Source organism: Seriola dumerili, unplaced genomic scaffold (genome assembly GCF_002260705.1).
Source record: "Seriola dumerili isolate Sdu_G_001 unplaced genomic scaffold, Sdu_1.0 BDQW01000291.1, whole genome shotgun sequence".
Classification (NCBI taxonomy): Eukaryota; Metazoa; Chordata; class Actinopteri; order Carangiformes; family Carangidae; genus Seriola; species Seriola dumerili.
The window spans coordinates 4,440,098-4,460,314 of record NW_019174546.1 but is presented as its reverse complement, the minus strand read 5'-3'; the positions used below and the strand labels follow the sequence as shown (position 1 = coordinate 4,460,314).

The window sequence follows — 20,217 nt, the reverse complement described above, 5'->3', positions numbered from 1 at the left end:
GTGAGTGTGTGGTGTAACACAGTTTTTAGGGATATTTGTTTCCGAGGCTCTCAACATTACCACTACTTTCCAATGCATGACGGAGTTAGATTGCGTTTTGTAAAGGTTGTCCAGACCTCTTCTAATCCTGTTCAGTGGAAAACTGCCTCTTTATTGTCATAGATCCATATACCAAGATGTTGGCATTATACAATCGTGTATCTCGCGAGCTAAGTAAAGCCGTTTGATAAGGATATTGTCAAGAACAAGAATGTAGTAAAGACAGAACATGCCCTGCTGAGGATGAGGAAGTGTCCAGGCCCTTAGCTGGCAGTGCTCGTGACAAGAGTTAACCATGTCTAAAGCTACTCGTAAATGATGCCCTCCCTACTCCAGTCAAACATTACTGGTTTTATGGAGATAGCCCACTTTGGCATGCATTGCTGCCTCACACATTTGATAGTGGTTGCCCTGGCATAGCTTTGGCATGATATCCATCGTATTTAATAGGACTCGTTGGCTTAAAAGTCTTCGAGACCACGGATCGAAGGCTGGTCTTTAGTTGAAATAGATGATTATATGTCAGGAATATTCTTGTGTACTTTTTAATTGTCGGTAGTCAAGTATGGCTACTGATATGTTACCAAGCCACAAGAACCCTCACTATTTTGGTTAATCAAGAGACCTACTTAATAATAAAAAACCTTTTTGGCCTCAGTGAAGTTTTCAGCTCAATTAATGCAGCTGGACTGCTACTTTGAAAAGCACTGCAGATGAATAGGGCTATCGTTTGTGTTCATTTCATGGTTTAAGCCCGGTATAGAATTTGCACATTTATATTTTTCTTGCAAACTGGTGTTCTAGTAGTGAATGGGTGTTTTATTATTGGTTTCATGTTTCTGTTCTTTTGTTTAATGAGACAAAAATTCCCAAATGCATGAAGGATTGCGAGAGAACTCCGCTCCCACAGGATGAGTACTGACTTGAGAAATCGGTTTCAGCTTCTCTCCATCATTCAGATCATATGCTCTCGGAGTCATGCATTGACAAGGACCCACTGGTCAGGAAGATGCTACCACAAGTTCTTACTTTTAAATTAAACTTACTGCAAATACGTTTTTATTGTTTTTTTTCTGTGGCAATTTAGAGAAAAGAGTTCTCGCCTTAAGTTGTTGCTGTGTTTTACTAGTACAGATGACAGTAGATCAGGTATATCGGTATGTTTTGTTTAGAGTGTGCAATGATAAAGTGTTTGCGTTAAGGACTATGATTGTTACTCAAGCCATAATTGTCAATAACCTAGAACAATGTAAATTGACAGCTTTCAGGCAATATTCAGCAGCACTTTTGGAGAGTATTGTTTGAAAGATTGAACAACTTTCCTCCCTCAAATGTGACCCCACTTACATCTGAAGGATCTAGACAAGAGAGAGTCGCCTTGTTCTGCTGAGTGATGGTACTCCATGAAATCATATCCTGGATTGTCATTCCTTCTTGCATAGAGAAAGTTTCATACGGCATTGTTGTTTTATGGGTTCATGATCTTGATGGCTCCTTTTTTTGTGCATATTTTTCTTTGTCAGACAACCTTGCGTGTTTATCTGTGATAAAGGACAAAGGATCCGCAGATATATCAGAGTGACATTGTTGGATGTAAGCAGGAAAATTGGAGGTGAACTGTTAACTGGCAGCCATGTGAGGTACCTGAAGCCTTACACTTGTATAAAAACAAGAATTTGAGTGCAGTTAGTATACAATTAGTAAAACAATTGTTTTTTGGGATTTTAAGCAGCCCTGTGTTCCATTAGAAGAATGAGAGCATTTTTAGGCCATGCGACGGACGCCAGGGCCGGAGACATTTGTTTGTTGGGTTGTCCGTCCATTTTGGTGGTCAGAGGTCAAGGGTCTGGTGACCTTACAAACCACAGACCACCTGGAGGGAATTTCTGTGTTCTCCCAGTAAGGTTTCACGCTGGTGCCCATAGCTGAATTTCAGCATTTTTTCTGGTAATTGATGATTGGATGATGATGAAGTGTACAAAGTCAATCCTTTCGTGATTCAATGTATGAACAGGAAAATACACCAAAACGCCAGAGCCACCAGATGTCTAGCTGATGTTTTGTTCATCATTCATCATATAACTGATTGTCATGTTGTTTGTTTAGTTTTTAACAGTTAACACAGGCACTGTGGAGCATTCAGAGAGGACCAATTCTTGGTCACAACTAGGACCTCAAGAGAGCCATTTACTGGAACACTTCTTGCCTTACTTGTACAATGATTGTTCTGTAACTAACAAAGTGTCTTGAATGGGAAACAGCACTTCCAGTGTGCAGCCTGTACATGTGACTAGTGCCTAAACAATTCGCACTCAAAAAAATACATAATTCGTTTTAAATTATTGGTATTTTAGTAAGGCTGTCAATGGCATTTTGTATTTTAGGGAAAAATAGCCATTTTATTTTGTTTTTTGTTGTAATGAAATTCTCTACTACATCAACAACAGTAAGCCATACATAACAATACATATCATTGTTCTTGACTTTGTTTCATCAGGTCCTGATAGACACAAAGTTCGTCCCTATGGACGGGAGTTGCTACAGAAATACAGGAATAAGAAAATTAACGCGTGAAAGAGCTCTTTGACAACTTTGCGTCAAGAAGCATGGCTTATGATTTCACCATGTCTTGCTTGTGAGTTCGACTTCCATGCAGTGGAAAAACGCTTTCACACATTTACTGCTGAAAATCTGGAAAGTTCAAGTTAAGTGTACACTAACCCCATCCATCAACATGTCAAAGGAGCAATTCTGGGCAAATGAGGGTTGTCGTGTTATGCAAACATTTGCATTCCATTTTGTTTATGTTGCAATCTACCCAATAGAAATGAAATTTTCTATTTTTTTTTTTTACATTTTTAGGAGCACATACGTAACCTTGAGCCAAAAATGGATTACTTGCTGTATGATGCCCTACGACTGCAGTTCTGAGTTACGAAAGGTCAAGAACAATGATATGTATTGTATGTATGGGCTACTGTTGTTGATGTAGTAGAAATTTCATTACAACAAAAAAACAAATAAAATGGCTATTTTTTCCCTAAAATACAAATGCCCTTGACACGCCTTACATATAAAATACCAATATTTAAACTGAATTATGTATTTTTTGAAGTGCATTGTTTAGGACTAGTCACTGTACAGGGTGCACACTGTGAAGTGTGTTTTCCCAATTCAAGACATATTGTCTATTAAGAACATATTGTCAAGTAAGGCAAGAAGTGTTACCAGTATGGCCTCTTTTGGAGTCCTAGTTGTGACAAGTAATTGGTCCTCTCTATGGTCACCAGTCCTGTGTTAAATGTTTAAAAATCAAACAAACAACATGACAATCAGTTATATGATGGATTGATGAACAAAACATCAGCTAGACATCCTGGTGGCTCTGGCGTTTTGGTGTATTTTTCCTGTTCATACATTGAATGACGAAAAGGATTGACTTGTACACTTTCATCATCATCATCATCATTAATCTACCAGAAAAAATGCTGAAATTCAGCCATATGGGCCACAGGTGAAAACTTTACTGGAGAACACAGAAATTCCCTCCAGGTGGTCTGTGGTTTGTAAGGTCACCATGACCTTGACCTCGACCACCAAATGGACGGACAACCCAAAAACATAATGTCTCCGGCCCTGGCTGTCGTCGGCATGGGGCATAAAAATGCTCTCATTCTTCTAATGGAAAACAGGGGCTGTTAAAAATCCCAAAAAACAAATTCTGTTTTTATTATTGTATACTAACTGATCTCAAAATTCTTGTTTATACAAGCTGTAAGGTTCAGGTACTCACATGGCTGCCAGTACATTCACATCCAATGTTTTCTCTTTACCATCCAGACAATCGTGCACTCTGATCATATCTGCGGATCCTTTGTCTTTATACAGATAACACCAAGGTTGTCTGACAAAGAAAAATATGCACAAAAAAAGGAGCCATCAAGATCATGAACCCATAAAAACAACAATGCAGTATGAAACTTTCTATATGCACAGAAAGGAATGACAATCCAGGATATGATTTCATGGAGACCTTCACTCAGCAGAACAAGGCGGACCTCTCCTCTGTCCTAGATCCTTCAGATGTAGAGGTAGGTGGGTCACATTGAGGTGAGGGAAAGTTTTCAATCTTTCAACCATACTTCAAAAGTGCTCTGAATATTGACCTGAAAGCTGTCATAATTAGTATACATATTGAATAGTTTATGAGTAGTATAAATGTTACTTTAGTTGACATAATAATATAAGTCTTAAGCAAACACTTATCATTGCAACACTCAAACAAAAACATACAACGATATACTGCATCTACTGTACTGTACTAGTAAAATAACCAGCAACAACTTTAAGGCTGAGAACTCTTTCTCTAAATTGCCAACAGAAAAAAAAACAATAAAAACGTATTTGCAGTAGTTTAATTAAAAGTAAGAACTTGATGGTACATACTTCTGACCAGTGGTCTTGTCATGATGAATCCAGAGAGCATATGATCTGAATGATGGAGGCAAGCTGAGCAAGATTTTCTCAATGTCAGTAGCTCTCTGTACTGAGGTTTCTCGCAAAATCTCTTCAGTGCAGTTTGGAATTTTGTGCTCCATCTAAACAAAAGAACAGAACATGAAATCAATAATAAAAACACACCATTCACTACTAAAGAACACACAGTTTTGCAAGAAAAATAAAAATGCTAAATTTCTATACAGGGCTTAAACCATGAAAATTGAACACAAAACGAATAGCCTATTCATTGCAGTGCTTTTTCAAAGTAGCACGGTCACGTGCATTATTGAGCTGAAACTTCACTGAGCCAAAAAGGTTTTTATTATTTAAGTAGGTTTCTACTTGATTAACCAAAATATAGGGTTCCTTGTGGCTGTATACATATATAGCCATATTCTTGCTACCCGACAATTAAAAAGTACACAAGAATATTTTCCTGACATATAATCATCTATTTTCAAATCTAAAACAGCCTTGCTCCGTGTCCGAAAACTTTAAGCCAAGAGTCTATATACGCTGGATATCCATTGCCAAACTATGCCAGGGGCAACCACTATCAGAATGTGTTGAGCAGCCAATGATGCAAGTGGTTCTCCCATAAAACAGTATGTTATGGTAGAAGGCATTTATGTACTTTAGACATGTGCTAATTTGTACAAACTGCAGGTAAGGGCCTGACACTTCATCTCACAAGGGCAGCTTCTTTTACTATTCTTCACAATATCTAAAACGGTTTAGCTGACAGAGATGAAAAATGCCAACATCTTTATATGTAGAATAAGAGCAGTTCACTGACAAGCTCCCTCAGCATTAAAGTAGTGGTATGTGAGAGTGGAACAAAACTCCTAAAATTGTCACTGTGTTACACCAAACTTAAAAAAAAAAGTTTCATCATCAGACTTTAAAAAATAAAGTTCCCTCAGTTTCCTACAACAAAATTCCATGTACAACAAGAATCTTGGTGAGGGCACACTGGAAACACTTGTGATCATGGTTAAAAATGAAACATGTGTGGTCAGACCAAAGGGTCAAGACATATTAAGAACAACAATATTTTCAAGACTTGGTATTTTTACTCTGAGCATTTTGTAATTAGCCTCTTGCCTCTTCTCAGAAATCTAGTATGATGCATCTTCTCATTCACATAAAAAACTTGTTTTAGTTTTACCTTTGATTTTCTGGAGAACATACGCTCGTTCAAAGTACCTGGCACTCCAGGTACTCTAACTGGTTCACAGAAACGGCTGTTATCTTCAGATGTAAGAGTGATAAGTGCGTAGTTTCTCATGGGCTGATGCCTGTTTCTGTCAAAATAAGAAAATTCAGAAGTGATCATTTCAAAAATCAACAAATAACTGGAAATGTAGGACAAATTTACAAATAAATTCAAATTTATCTCTACATTCACACAAGGTTTATAAGGTATACACACAAAATTTTAAAAAACTTTAGCAATTAGTGACTTCAAAAGCCCATTTCAGTCAAACCCCAGTATCATCATACCTTTGCTTTTGAAAGAAGATATGCCCAGCAGTACAATGAATTCTCCAAAGACATCCAGGTCCTTGATGACTTTTTCCCCTCGTTCAGATCCATGTTGGGGAAGCTTCTGAAGAGCATGTACAAGCCTTCAAAAACTGCAATCTACAGCAACGTAACAAGCAGACATGGAGAAATTGGCACTTGTGAAAGGTTATATCACTCCAATTACAGAAAACATTTTCTCATTAACTGAACTTAACTAGCATGAGTACAATGACACGGTGGGTTTAAACATAAACTTAAAAAGGAGTTGTGTCCATGTTGTTGAAGACAGCATAATGCATGGAGTCAAATTGTAGTGCAGTAACTTGGTTATACTCAGTACAAAGTACAGAGTATTGTATTACATCATATATGTTTACCTTCTGGATCCTTGTCATCTTTTCTTCCTGCAGAGTAACTGGTGCAAACTTTGGGCCAGAGGGTTACATCCAGTCAGTTTTCTTACGGAGGCAATCAATTTATTTGTTTATGTTGGAATGGTGCTTTTTCTAAAAGATAAAGAGAATGCTTTTTAAAACAAGGTTAATACCACTGGAGAAGGGAAAGTAAAAAAAATATACCAAATTATTCATAGATTCAAACATCTTTTCAGATTGGTTTTAATTTTTCAAGAAAGGGCAGAGTGAAAAACTTCCTGAGTTGATTATCATGGTAGATGCAAGTTACATTTAACAACAAATAGCTTCAGAAGAAAAACAGGATATAGTCAAACTGTAAAATAAAAAGGCACAAAAAAGAAATGCACAGTGTCTATAGGGAGAGAAATATTTGACTAACAGAATAGATTTTACCTGGAGGCCCAGTGATTGAATCATTTACTCATGTGGGTAATAGTAATAGAGTTGAAAAGATGTATTCCAATTACTCAAGATAATATAACTGTCAAATACATTAAGAGCATATAATTAGTTTAACTAAAGCATTTTTTAAAAATTTTTTTTATTACTGCATACATTCAACAGAATTTTGCTTCACTGCTAAGGTGGTTGTGTGTCTCCATTGCAGCTATCTGCTTCATATTTGTTGTAGAAGGTGTGGCGTGTGACAAAAGCTAAGATTATACACTTAAAATACTGATGTTGAAATTGATGATCAGAAACTTGGAATTTCCACCACTACAAACATAGTAGACACTGGCAAAAAATTAAAATCACAAGTTTTGGTTATAACTCCTCCTCAAAAAATCTTTACTGAATTAATCTAAAGACAGGAAAGGGGAATGAATTCAAGTTGGCAGTATTACTGTATCTTTGTTACTGTCAACAAATGCTATGAAAAGACCAAAATCAACAATGTATTAGTTTGTCTCTCCATACTCGTACGTCTCTACCCTCAGCCCCAAGTCCATTTGTTCCTATTGAAGATGTAAAATCTAACAGCACTTGAATAATACAATTATTCTAAAACTTAAGTTTAAAAACAGCCAGGCATTGTTGTTTTAAGCAAACGATACTATACAGTGCAGATCGACGATCGGCAGGATTGTGTATGAGAAAACTGATTCGGAATTAACTGTGTGGCGCCATGTCTCGATCGTGACAGAACACCCAGTGGAACAGATGTGGCTCACTTTAAAGGTTTTCTGAACAATGGAGCTCTACTGCCCAGAAGAAAAAGCTGTATCACTCTTTGAGATACACAGAAAATACTTGCTAGAAGATCAACTTATTGTTTGTTTTGGAGCTGTCACGAACTTGGTTGACAATAAGAAAATAAAGAATATCACCAGACTTACTTTTCAAAGAAAGGCAAAAAAGATGGAAAATGGCTTGTCAAGTGCAAAAAAAATGACTGGTAAGTAAAGGAAAACATTGGGTAGTGCAATATAGATAATAAAGTAAAGATGGATAGCAAGTAATGGGAACAATATATTATAAACACTGCTTACAACAGCATAAAGTGAGAGTAGGAACACACTGATTCCTTTTCTGCGGTCTGTTGGACTGACGGCACAACGTCATTAATGAAGAAAGTCTCACTGTAATGGATCCTCATCACACAAACGTGGATAAAGAGAAGGCAACTGTTGACCCCCCAGAGATTCCACAGCTTTGGGTAGGTGTACGCTGATAGCGTTGTCCTCTGCAAAATATAATAAGAATCACCAAACAACAGGGTTACTGCTCCGGTACTAAATACTCACATGAGAAAAGATGTGTTGACAAACAGGGTCACAAGCCACAAAATCCATGGTATCATTGTGGTAATTCTGAATTACCTTGTACTGATTCTTGTACTGAAGGACATGTGCTGGGATTCCACTTTCATTTGCCAACTTGGAGCCTCAGACTGGTAAAGTGTCGTTTTGTAAGTTCACCATCAGGTCGGAGTCTCCCTAAAGTGAATCAAACATGGCAATAGAGATTTAACTTTTATATACTGTACATGTTAACAAAATAAGGCGCATGGGCCATTACAACAGAGTTGACAACATTTTGCCTTAACAAAATTCTGGCAAACACTTGTCAAATCTTCATTAAAATAATAAGTGCAAACCAAAAAAATCAAGCTGTCATTTTTTGTAGATTGTAGAATAAGGCCATCAGCATCAACGTGCACAATAAATCGAACACACAGGGCTGGATATTTCCTGATATAAAACACCCCCAATGCCTTTAGTTATGGATTTTCCCAGTCTGTATCTCATGGAGAGTCTGTTTAACTGCTGCAGGGGAAGGAGTTGCCCTTTCCTGCCCAACCTCTCTGCACCATACACCGGACACACTGGGGGCAATGTCTTCTTAAATGGGTTATTATATTGGAAGTAAGAACTGCTGGTATCAGGTGTTAATATCAATACTTGAATCACACACCTTATAGTTAAGACGTACCTTGAGCATGATGTGGCATCGAATGGTGTCCTCTCCAAGGTTTTACCAAACTCTTGCTTTGGCATTTGAGGGGATATTCCAGTCTTCGTGTAAATATGGCATAGATCACAGCTCCACTTTGAATGTCCTGTCTTTCAAAGACCCTGTATGAAGAGCCAATAAAAATTAAAAACTGCATTACATTTTGTCCCACTGAAGTAAAATCAAACTTCTTATTTCAAACAAAATTGTTTTCTACATTCAAGGTCGTTTATTGGAAACACCATCTCCCCTCTCTTGAAGTTACAAAGGGGATTGGTTCCCCAAAGTCAGTTAACAGTTGGTGTGACGTAAACTGTGTCCCCGGTAGAAACAGGTAAAGGCATTGTGAATGAGTGAAGCATATTTAGTGCTGAAGGTACCCTTCAGGAGTTACCCTACAATCTTAGCATGTTTGAATTATAAGCTTGTATAAAAAGTAATGCCAATGCCCACAAGGGATGAACGACAGTGAAAATGCATAACAGTTTCAACATCAAATGATCATTACAACCTTCATGAAATAGGGCTGTTACAGACTGTTGTATTAGTTATTGTTAGTGTACTAATAAACTGGGAACTGAGTGTAAAGTGCACCCTTAAATACCACAATATGCATTCAGTAATGCCACACATGGTCAAAACACTCAAAACAGTCAAATAAAGGTTAAAAAAAAAGATTTTAGACCCTTATATTTCCACAATGAAAGCATCAAAACTTGTTTTTTTTTTAAACAAACATTAACAGCTCTTATTTCTTCTTGAAAGGGATACATGGAATTACTTGGTAAATAAACTATAACCAGACACCAAACAGCCCACTGTCAACTCTCTATACTGTCTTGATTTCTTCCGGTTTGCTCAGTGTGTATAATAATCTGATCACGAAGAACAGGGTGATTATTCCACCACAATAATCAACATCTTCTCCATTTTGATGCTGAATGCCAGGCTGGACCTACATAAACATGATTTGATTGGTTAGCTCTGCGCTGATTTTTCTGTGATCTGCGCTATAGTCTACTTCGTTTGATCCATGAATTAACATATTATACTGTATATACACACAGGTACGTTTTTCAACTGCTCTAATGTAGCTTAAGCTATAATACCATTTCATCTAGCCAACCTTAACTGTAAAAAGTCTGCTCAACTGTGTTGAAGAAGGGATCATCTGTCAAGGGCATCCCATCAATTGTGTAGAGACAGACTCCTTGTGCTGCCAACATTTTCAAGAAACAGATCCTTAACATCAGGTCTTGATTGTGTTTTGCGCTGGATCGATATCTGTAAGTTCAAAAATTTCATAAACCATTTCAAATCTCATTTGAATCTACTATTATGAAAGAGTGTAATATTTCATGACACGGTTTGGCACCAGTCTTAAGTATTTCTCTGTTCACAGTCACTCAGACATTTGAAGGTAAACTCCCCTCATGCGCTCACTGTAACAACACGTCAAATAGATATGAACTGAACTATGATATAAATGTTAAAAAATCATATATAATGTCTTCCTCTACCTTTAATAATTTGGTTGCAGGACATTTGGGTATGTGTACTGCAGAGAGAACACCTCCATTGATTTTTGCAGAGATTTAACAGTTTTGAACTGATCTCTGGAACTCTGAGTCTCTGAAGAAGTTTTTCATAGCTGGAAAAACGGTTCTTTTCCACATGACTTTTAAACCTTTAAAAATGCAGAGGACAATATATTTCAATATGCTTTACATCTTATTATCAGTGTGATAACTTGAATTTATCATTCACAGCCCACTTGACTGTCCTTATGGCTGCTCATTTTTACATTCCAATAATGTGTTTTTCATCCTTTCTTATAATACAATTATGCCACAAAAACTAAAGAATCCAAATTTAAAAACTGTATCACTTCTAACACTGTCAACAATTACAAACAGTTAAACATTTTACAAATATATTTATTACATTGCCCTGCATTTAAAATTGCGAGTGATGTTGCATAAGTGTTTCATCTTACTGTAACTTGCGGTGTAATTTTATTGTATCTTCCATTCCATTCCATTAGGTGGTGACATAATCTTTAGGTGTAACTTTTAAGTTAAAGTCAGACAAGTAATTATTCAAGAGTTCTAGGAAGCTACAGTTCACTTCAAAAAAAGGTAAAATTTTATAAATTCTCTTCACACTTGCACAATATTGTGGATATAAGTTTCATTTTTCAAGCAATTAACTGAAAAAAACTGAAATATCTAAGCATACCTTTGGAAGGGTGTTGACATTCATCCATGTTCAGCACTCTTACCTAAGTTGTTTAGATCTTCACACTCGTCACACCATCCAGGAAATGCTCTTTCATCTACCCACCCACTGAAGAACTGATTGTAGTAGGACTCCAGCCTGTGCTGCTCAAGTAGTTGATATATTGTGCCCATTAAACAGGAATCAGGAGATTTTATTTGCCTTCGTCACTCTCTATTCTTCTTGGATAATTTATGACAAATGACAATATTGGCAAATACCAACATATGTTCAGTGAATAGCAGAGAAACTGAGTGACAGATAAATTCTAGCTATACATGATGTCCTCTTTAGAAACTTAAGATAACACTAGTATTCACAGTAGAAGATTCACACAATATTTTAAATTGAAAACCACACAGGATACCGTTGGTCTTCCAGTACAGTCTTATCTAACAATGTTCCATGGTCACACACCATAACACAGAGTGTACAAGTGTCTCTCTCATTAGGCTATACGCATGAACTACACCATGGACATGACTTCTAGATGTCAACCACCACTTACCTTCCAACTAGTAGTTTGATTTAGCACTTCTCACCTCTTCTGCAAAAGCCTTTCATCTTGGAAAAGTTAGTAATAGTTTTCACGAGTGTGAATATAAACACAACAAGCTGGTAAAGACGGACTGCTGAGGTTTTCATGTTTGGCATGGTGACGTTTAATGTCTCCCACACAACCTCTGTAGTCTCAGTTATCCACTTAGGAAGCTTTAAAAAAAAATCACACAGTGTGGTATTTACTGCATATTTTGTGTCTGTATCAACTAACGACGGCGGTGAAGACATAAATTAGACATGAATAGAGCTACATCCGCCTCGTCCGTGCGCCGCCCTGTGTTGTACCACAGACCCCTATTTCAGGCATCCTTCCAAAAAAAAACTGTGTTCAAATAGAAAAATCCCATGTTCTGTCACGAATGAGGGGAACTGGAGGTTGAATACAAATACACAACTTTTGTCTGGGTTTTAGGCACATGTTTCATTTTTAACCATGATCACAAGTGTTTCCAGTGTGCCCTCAACCAAGATTTCTTGGTTGTACATGGAATTTTGTTGTAGGAAACTGAGGGAACTTTATTTTTTAAAGTCTGATGATGAAACTTTTTTTTTAAGTTTGGTGTAACACAGTGACAATTTTAGGAGTTTTGTTCCACTCTCACATACCACTACTTTAATGCTGAGGGAGCTTGTCAGTGAACTGCTCTTATTCTACATATAAAGATGTTGGCATTTTTCATCTCTGTCAGCTAAACCGTTTTAGATATTGTGAAGAATAGTAAAAGAAGCTGCCCTTGTGAGATGAAGTGTCAGGCCCTTAACTGCAGTTTGTACAAATTAGCACATGTCTAAAGTACATAAATGCCTTCTACCATAACATACTGTTTTATGGGAGAACCACTTGCATCATTGCTGCCTCACACATTCTGATAGTGGTTGCCCCTGGCATAGTTTGGCATGGATATCCAGCGTATATAGACTCTTGGCTTAAAGTTTTCGGACACGGAGCAAGGCTGTTTTAGATTTGAAAATAGATGATTATATGTCAGGAAAATATTCTTGTGTACTTTTTTAATTGTCGGGTAGCAAGAATATGGCTATATATGTATACAGCCACAAGGAACCCTATATTTTGGTTAATCAAGTAGAACTACTTAAATAATAAAAACCTTTTTGGCTCAGTGAAGTTTCAGCTCAATAATGCACGTGACCGTGCTACTTTGAAAAAGCACTGCAATGAATAGGCTATTCGTTTTGTGTTCAATTTTCATGGTTTAAGCCCTGTATAGAAATTTAGCATTTTTATTTTTCTTGCAAAACTGTGTGTTCTTTAGTAGTGAATGGTGTGTTTTTATTATTGATTTCATGTTCTGTTCTTTTGTTTAGATGGAGACAAAATTCCAAACTGCACTGAAGAGATTTTGCGAGAAACCTCAGTACAGAGAGCTACTGACATTGAGAAAATCTTGCTCAGCTTGCCTCCATCATTCAGATCATATGCTCTCTGGATTCATCATGACAAGACCACTGGTCAGAAGTATGTACCATCAAGTTCTTACTTTTAATTAAACTACTGCAAATACGTTTTTATTGTTTTTTTTCTGTTGGCAATTTAGAGAAAGAGTTCTCAGCCTTAAAGTTGTTGCTGGTTATTTTACTAGTACAGTACAGTAGATGCAGTATATCGTTGTATGTTTTTGTTTGAGTGTTGCAATGATAAGTGTTTGCTTAAGACTTATGATTGTACTCAAGCCATAATTGTCAATAACCTAAACAATTAAATGACAGCTTTCAGGTCAATATTCAGAGCACTTTTGGAAGTATGGTTGAAAGATTGAAAACTTTCCCTCACCTCAATGTGACCCCACCTCTACATCTGAAGGATCTAGGACAGAGAGAGGTCCGCCTTGTTCTGCTGAGTGAAGGTACTCCATGAAATCATATCCTGGATTGTCATTCCTTTCTGTGCATATAGAAAGTTTCATACTGCATTGTTGTTTTTATGGGTTCATGATCTTGATAGCTCCTTTTTTTGTGCATATTTTTCTTTGTCAGACAACCTTGGTGTTTATCTGTATAAAGACAAAGGATCCGCAGATATGATCAGAGTGCACGATTGTCTGGATGGTAAAGAGAAAACATTGGATGTGAATGTACTGGCAGCCATGTGAGTACCTGAACCTTACAGCTTGTATAAAAACAAGAATTTTGAGATCAGTTAGTATACAATATAAAACAGAATTGTTTTTTGGGATTTTTAACAGCCCCTGTTTTCCATTAGAAGAATGAGAGCATTTTTATGCCCCATGCCGACGACAGCCAGGGCCGGAGACATTATGTTTTTGGGTTGTCCGTCCATTTTGGTGGTCAGAGGTCAAGGTCATGGTGACCTTACAAACCACAGACCACCTGGAGGGAATTTCTGTGTTCTCCAGTAAAGTTTTCACCTGTGGCCCATATGGCTGAATTTCAGCATTTTTTCTGGTAGATAATGATGATGATGATGATGAAAGTGTACAAGTCAATCCTTTTCGTCATTCAATGTATGAACAGGAAAAATACACCAAAACGCCAGAGCCACCAGGATGTCTAGCTGATGTTTTGTTCATCAATCCATCATATAACTGATTGTCATGTTGTTTGTTTGATTTTTAACATTTAACACAGGACTGGTGACCATAGAGAGGACCAATTACTTGTCACAACTAGGACTCCAAAAGAGGCCATACTGGTAACACTTCTTGCCTTACTTGACAATATGTTCTTAATAGACAATATGTCTTGAATTGGGAAAACACACTTCACAGTGTGCAGCCTGTACAGTGACTAGTCCTAAACAATGCACTTCAAAAAATACATAATTCAGTTTAAATATTGGTATTTTATGTAAGGCTGTCAAGGGCATTTGTATTTTAGGGAAAAAATAGCCATTTTATTTGTTTTTTGTTGTAATGAAATTTCTACTACATCAACAACAGTAGCCCATACATACAATACATATCATTGTTCTTGACTTTGTTTTCATCAGGTCCTGATAGACACAAGTTCGTCCATGGACGAGGAGTGCTACAGAAATACAGGAATAAAGAAAATTAACGCTGTGAAAGAGCTCTTTGACAACTTTGCGTCAAGAAGCATGGCTTATGATTTCCACCATGTCATTGGCCTTGTGAAGTTCGACTCCATGGTGAAAACGCTTCACACATTTACTGAAAATCTGGAAAAGTTCAAGGTAAGTGTACATACCCCATCCATCAACATGTCAAAGGAGCATTCTGGGCAAATGAGGGTTTGTCGTGTATGGCAACATTTGCATTCCATTTTTGATGTTGCAATCTACCTCAATAGAAATGTAAATTTTCTATTTTTTTTTTTTACATTTTTAGGAGCACATACGTAACCTTGAGCCAAATGGATGTACTCTGCTGTATGATGCCCTACGACGTGCAGTGTCTGAGTTAGAAAAGGTCAAGACAAAGTTCCCAGATTGTAGACTTCGCGCCATGTGTCTCACGGATGGAAATGATTCTGGGTAAATTTCCTTCCCTGTGCTATTGTGCTGCGTTAGCACCTTTTAATATTTCAACTACAAAAATATACATTAAGTGCTTTACCTTTTAGTTGAGTAGGTGTTGACTAATGCATCATGTAAGTACCAGCCCCAGATCAGCTATATGGTTGACTCTGTAATCTCTAATTGTTTATAATCTGTCTCAATAAATTCACCAAATGGTCAGAATATCAACAATTACCCCTGATTTCAAAATATGCTTTATTATTTACCACACTGACATTGAGTAAGCTAGTCATACAGTTTATCATCTATTAATCCTGCTATGTGAACTATTAACTACAGATTGTGATTTTATTTGGGGACAGCGGAGGTCATAATCTGAATATTGTCATATTTCCAAAGATCCTCGATAGAGCCAGTTGCAGTTACAGCCAAACTGCTCAAATGTGACATCATTGTAGATTCAATCCTTCTTGGAGATGTGGAGAACAACATGCTGCACGGAATCAGCAACGCAACAGGTATGCCGTTATTACCAAATTATATATAAAGCTGCACAAAAATGTTACATATGCCATATCCTGTCTCTGAGTTCTCTAAGACACATTTTAACTCAAAGCAATTGCAGTCAGAAAATTTAGATAAATTATCTTCTGACCATTTCCAAATATTCACGATTAAATCAACTATGATTGAACCATCAATTGCATTTCAGGTTAGGCTCATCATCACCATCATTTGTTTGTGTATTAAAAAAATTAAGAAAATGACTGATGTCATGAGTAACAATGGCCAAAATGTGACTCACCACATATCCATGATTGCTTTCAGGTGGTTGCTGTTTCAAACCGCAGACAACCAAAGAGGGTTTGAAGCTGTTTGAGATTGAGACAGTTCTGTCTTTGGAGCAGAGGAAACCCAAGAAAAAACTTGACCCATCCTCTATCAGTGAGGTCAGTTGCAGTGTCTTCTATTCTGTTTAAAGTTCCTCTGAAAATGAAATACATCACAGTCATTCCTTTTACAGTTTTAAACTTAAAATTTGGCATGATGTGTTCATACATTTTTCCCTGTTATTTTATAGCATGCTTTAACAGGCATCTTTGCAGCTCATGGATATGATGAATATCCAGAGACATCTTTACCAAGCCAGATGAACAACAAAGTGACAGGGACAGAGAGGTAAGATATAGAAACACATCCTCTGGATGCTGATAATAAACCTGATCAAGTTATTGTGACCTTTGTCCATCTGTTAATGATCACATTCTTCATCTGATTTGTCAAACATAAAGGTCGTGATTATAAATGATAGTGTCAGGCAAAGGTGAACTAATTTGGTGAACAGGTTGCCCTTGACCCATCCAGCCATTTAGCAGTAATTTAATTTTGTTGTAGCCCCTAGTGGCAAATGTCATGAGTTCTGCAGGATAGCTTGGAGTCCCTTAGTGCTACAGCCACTGATTATTTTCATTTTCAATTGAAATGCTGTGTCAGAACAGTGAAAACGGTTCACCACAATTTCCACAATTATTGATTGTCTGATTCATTTATTGACCAATTGGACAAAAATGTGTTTCACAATTGGCCAACACCAAACAGAATCCTCTGAGGGTTTTCAATGGCAAAAATGATAAGGCTTTTGAAGATGTGTGCATTACATTTGAAGCATTAATGATCTTTCAAAATAGTGCTCTGAAAAAGCGGCTTCTGGAGTCGAAGGACAGGCGTTTAATGGAGAAGGACAAACGTGTCCTGGAGGAGCTGAAGAGCCTGCATTGTGACCCTCATCCCTTCTTCAGAGTCTTTCCATCAGAGTCAGACTTTAGTAAGTGGCATTGTTGCTCTTGACTTGTTTTTTGCTCCCACAAAACAGGATCTAGTCTTACAAATATTTAACACGGCTATAATTTGTTTGGGTTCTCTTGTCCTTTATAGACTCACATTATGTATTTGCAAGTGACAGCTCATGAAAACCAACATTTTAATTGTTTTAACTATTTATTATTAAACTGTAGTCCAGAGTACCCATTGTGCACTGTCTAGCCAGCCGTCATTGTAGTGTGACACTGGAAATGAGACTAGTTGTTTGATAAAAGATTAAGATAAAGACTTTTTTTACTATTGGGATGTACAGGATATCGCATTAAGCTGATGTAGGTCATGAGGTGACCATCTATCATTAAATATGAAGTGTAATCCTTTCATAGCAACAGGGTTCAATTAGTAATTTTTTTATCTTCAGTGTTCTGGAGGATTCTCATGCAAGGCCCTCCTGACACACCGTATGGAAAAGGAGTGTTTGAGCTGTACTGCCAGTTTGGTCCTGACTACCCAGTGAAGCCTCCACTTGTTCGCTTTGTCACAGGAGTATCCTGCCAAAATAAAACAACTGAAAAGTTATTTTTACATTGCATTCAGATGTCTACACAGTGTTATATTGTAATTATTACCATGATTATTGCTTCATCTCTAACTCAGTGAGGTTATATGATGGCAAAAGTTATTACATACCCTGTGCATGTGTTTTTTGGTAGTGAGATTTTCTTAACAGTATGACAGGTGTACCACTGCAATGTCAACAGCGTGGGCCGCATCTGCCACAGCATATTTGACCGTAGCTACAATGCCCATATTACCATGAGAGAGATCTTTGATGCTGTGTATGGACTGCTCATCATCCCTGAGCCTGATGATCCACTGGACAGGTGAGATATGTACATGTTCATAAATGAATAATTTTATCTGGATATTTCTTGTTCTGCTGATATTTGTGATCAATTTACAAAGTCTAATGTGTTGCATTGATTTAAAATGTTATGTGTGGTAGAAATTTGTTTATCGTTGATTGTTTCATAATTTACTAGCACATTGAGAGAGTAAAGAAATTTGGAAGGTCACACCTTGTGCCTAATGTTTTTGGATTTGTGACTTTGTACCAATGTACAAGAACAGAGCTTTCATCCTCGACTAAGAAAATGTTTTACAACAATAGCATGATGAAACATGGGGCCTGCACCATGAAGCAAGATTAGTGGGTTATACAGCTTCAGATGATGACAATCGTAATGAGAAACTCAGCATGCTATATCTTAGTGTTCATAATCAAATACACACCGACCACATTGGTCAGCGTAATGTCATATTTTAAGTATTTGACTTGTATTTTTAATTTCTTTTGGAAGCATTTTGGCTGAGGAGTTCCTGACAAACCGTGAGACGTATGAACAAGAAGCCAAGAAACACACAGAGCAAACTGCAGGACAATCACTGGATGACATGGAGAAGGTGAATGAACTAACATTCTTAGTTAGTTTTGGTGGATTATTACTTTCCATATAACAGTGATGTATTTGGTGTCTTGCAGTCTTTATATTGATATACTATGTGTCTTGTTTTTGTCTCTTTCTTTTATTTTAAAGAAATTGGTGGATTCTGTGCCACAGTTTATACCGCGACATCTAATCTGTCCACTCACCAAGAAAATGTTTGTTGATCCTGTGAAAACCGTGTATGGCACTGTGTATGAACGCAAGGCCATTGAGGAACACCTGAAGCAGTGAGTTCATTTGCTACTGTTGACACTAGTTAAAAGTGAGCTATGTCTATGTCATTACAAACCTGATTCATAACCAATTTATCAACAACATGCTTGTAAAGGAGGCCATCTAATTGCTTTGGACCCATTTTAAATTACATGTACTGAAAGAGACTTACATCAAAGGGCCTTTTGTCAAATAAATTAGGTTAAAATTTAAATAAAATTAAAGTAGGTAAAGCTCTGGCTACAATTCCCTGTCAATGTTTGTGGCAGGGAGTCTGAATCCGCTATCACCCCCCAAAAATCTCAGCAATCAATCCATCTGGTGCATTGCCATGTGCTGTATTTTCACTGTTGTATACTCTGTTGCAGACACAAGCATGACCCTATGGCTGGCCCAGGACATGACCTTGAGCTTAGCGACCTTACAGCAGACTGGGATATGAAGAAAATGGTGATGGATTATCGATCTCATCAAATTCAGTGAATCTTTGGAGAAAAACGTTGGAGTTAAAGCTCTGTAGTTTTGTGTTGGTGTTAAAAGAAAATTAACCAGTTACTCTTCATATTTTTCTATCTAGTTCATTTTATTTAATCTTCCTTTAAAGCCTGTCATGTTGAAAATGCATATTTCTGAGCACAGCGTGCAATAGCACACAAATTATGAGTAGTTTGAATTGTGTTTATTGTATATAACTTGTCAGCCATTGTCAGTGACATGGTGCTTCTCTCACACAAACCCCAGAAAATTACCCAATTAGAAAAGCCTGAATACATTCGCACTAATTTGTCCCTGAAAATTGATTTAATATATACTTGATAAGCCTATTCGTGTACAGTATATGTCTTTCATAACTTTTCCACATTTTGAATTCATTATCACATAATTTGACAAGCGAATACAATTCTAAAAACGTAAATGTCATAATAATAAACTTAATGTAGCCTCAAATGTTTCTTACTGAATATAAAAGTGAATCTTTGGCTATTTTGACCAGTTGTTTTTGTCCAGACGGGAGCACTAAGTGGACAGTGATAGCAATTTGGGTTTCTCTGCTGTCTGACATAATTATTTAGAGATGATTATTGCTTTGATTTTTTTTTGGGTTGGTCAATATTTTTTCCATATTGTCAGTTATGTCTATGCACAGTTTAGCAACTTAAGCAATTTCAAAAATTATGAATCACTTTGTATTGTTGAATAAAAGTTCAAGTTTACTGTGTTTGTCTCACTAGTGATTACATAAGAATAAAGCATGGGAAAGGGACAAAGCCTTTTTTTTCTATTTTATATGTGCAGCAAACATTTTCACGTAAGTCTTGCATATAGTCACCCAAAGATGTGTGTCACTCAGATTTCTCGGAGTTCCTCAAGAGTTGTTCTATTGTTTGGCAGTGTGTTGCAGACGTAATTGTGGTAATATTATTAAGAAGAATATGCCATAATG

The 20,217-nt window shown here is 37.0% G+C and overlaps 1 protein-coding gene across 1 annotated transcript in view; it reads left to right on the top strand.

The window, feature by feature from the left end:
• Positions 1 to 19,987, top strand: part of LOC111230958 — a 20,281-nt gene extending 294 nt beyond the window's left edge. Inside the window, exons 2-16 of the mRNA XM_022757862.1 lie at positions 13,101 to 13,251; positions 13,503 to 13,639; positions 13,770 to 13,881; positions 14,382 to 14,445; positions 14,743 to 14,946; positions 15,101 to 15,246; positions 15,631 to 15,749; positions 16,060 to 16,181; positions 16,313 to 16,410; positions 16,920 to 17,056; positions 17,474 to 17,598; positions 17,791 to 17,936; positions 18,414 to 18,516; positions 18,651 to 18,787; positions 19,142 to 19,987. Of these exons, the coding sequence (XP_022613583.1) occupies positions 13,537 to 13,639; positions 13,770 to 13,881; positions 14,382 to 14,445; positions 14,743 to 14,946; positions 15,101 to 15,246; positions 15,631 to 15,749; positions 16,060 to 16,181; positions 16,313 to 16,410; positions 16,920 to 17,056; positions 17,474 to 17,598; positions 17,791 to 17,936; positions 18,414 to 18,516; positions 18,651 to 18,787; positions 19,142 to 19,256 (1,731 nt within the window). The 5' untranslated portion in view covers positions 13,101 to 13,251; positions 13,503 to 13,536 and the 3' untranslated portion in view covers positions 19,257 to 19,987. The remainder of the gene's footprint in view (positions 1 to 13,100; positions 13,252 to 13,502; positions 13,640 to 13,769; positions 13,882 to 14,381; positions 14,446 to 14,742; positions 14,947 to 15,100; positions 15,247 to 15,630; positions 15,750 to 16,059; positions 16,182 to 16,312; positions 16,411 to 16,919; positions 17,057 to 17,473; positions 17,599 to 17,790; positions 17,937 to 18,413; positions 18,517 to 18,650; positions 18,788 to 19,141) is intronic.
• The last annotated feature ends 230 nt before the right edge of the window (positions 19,988 to 20,217 follow it).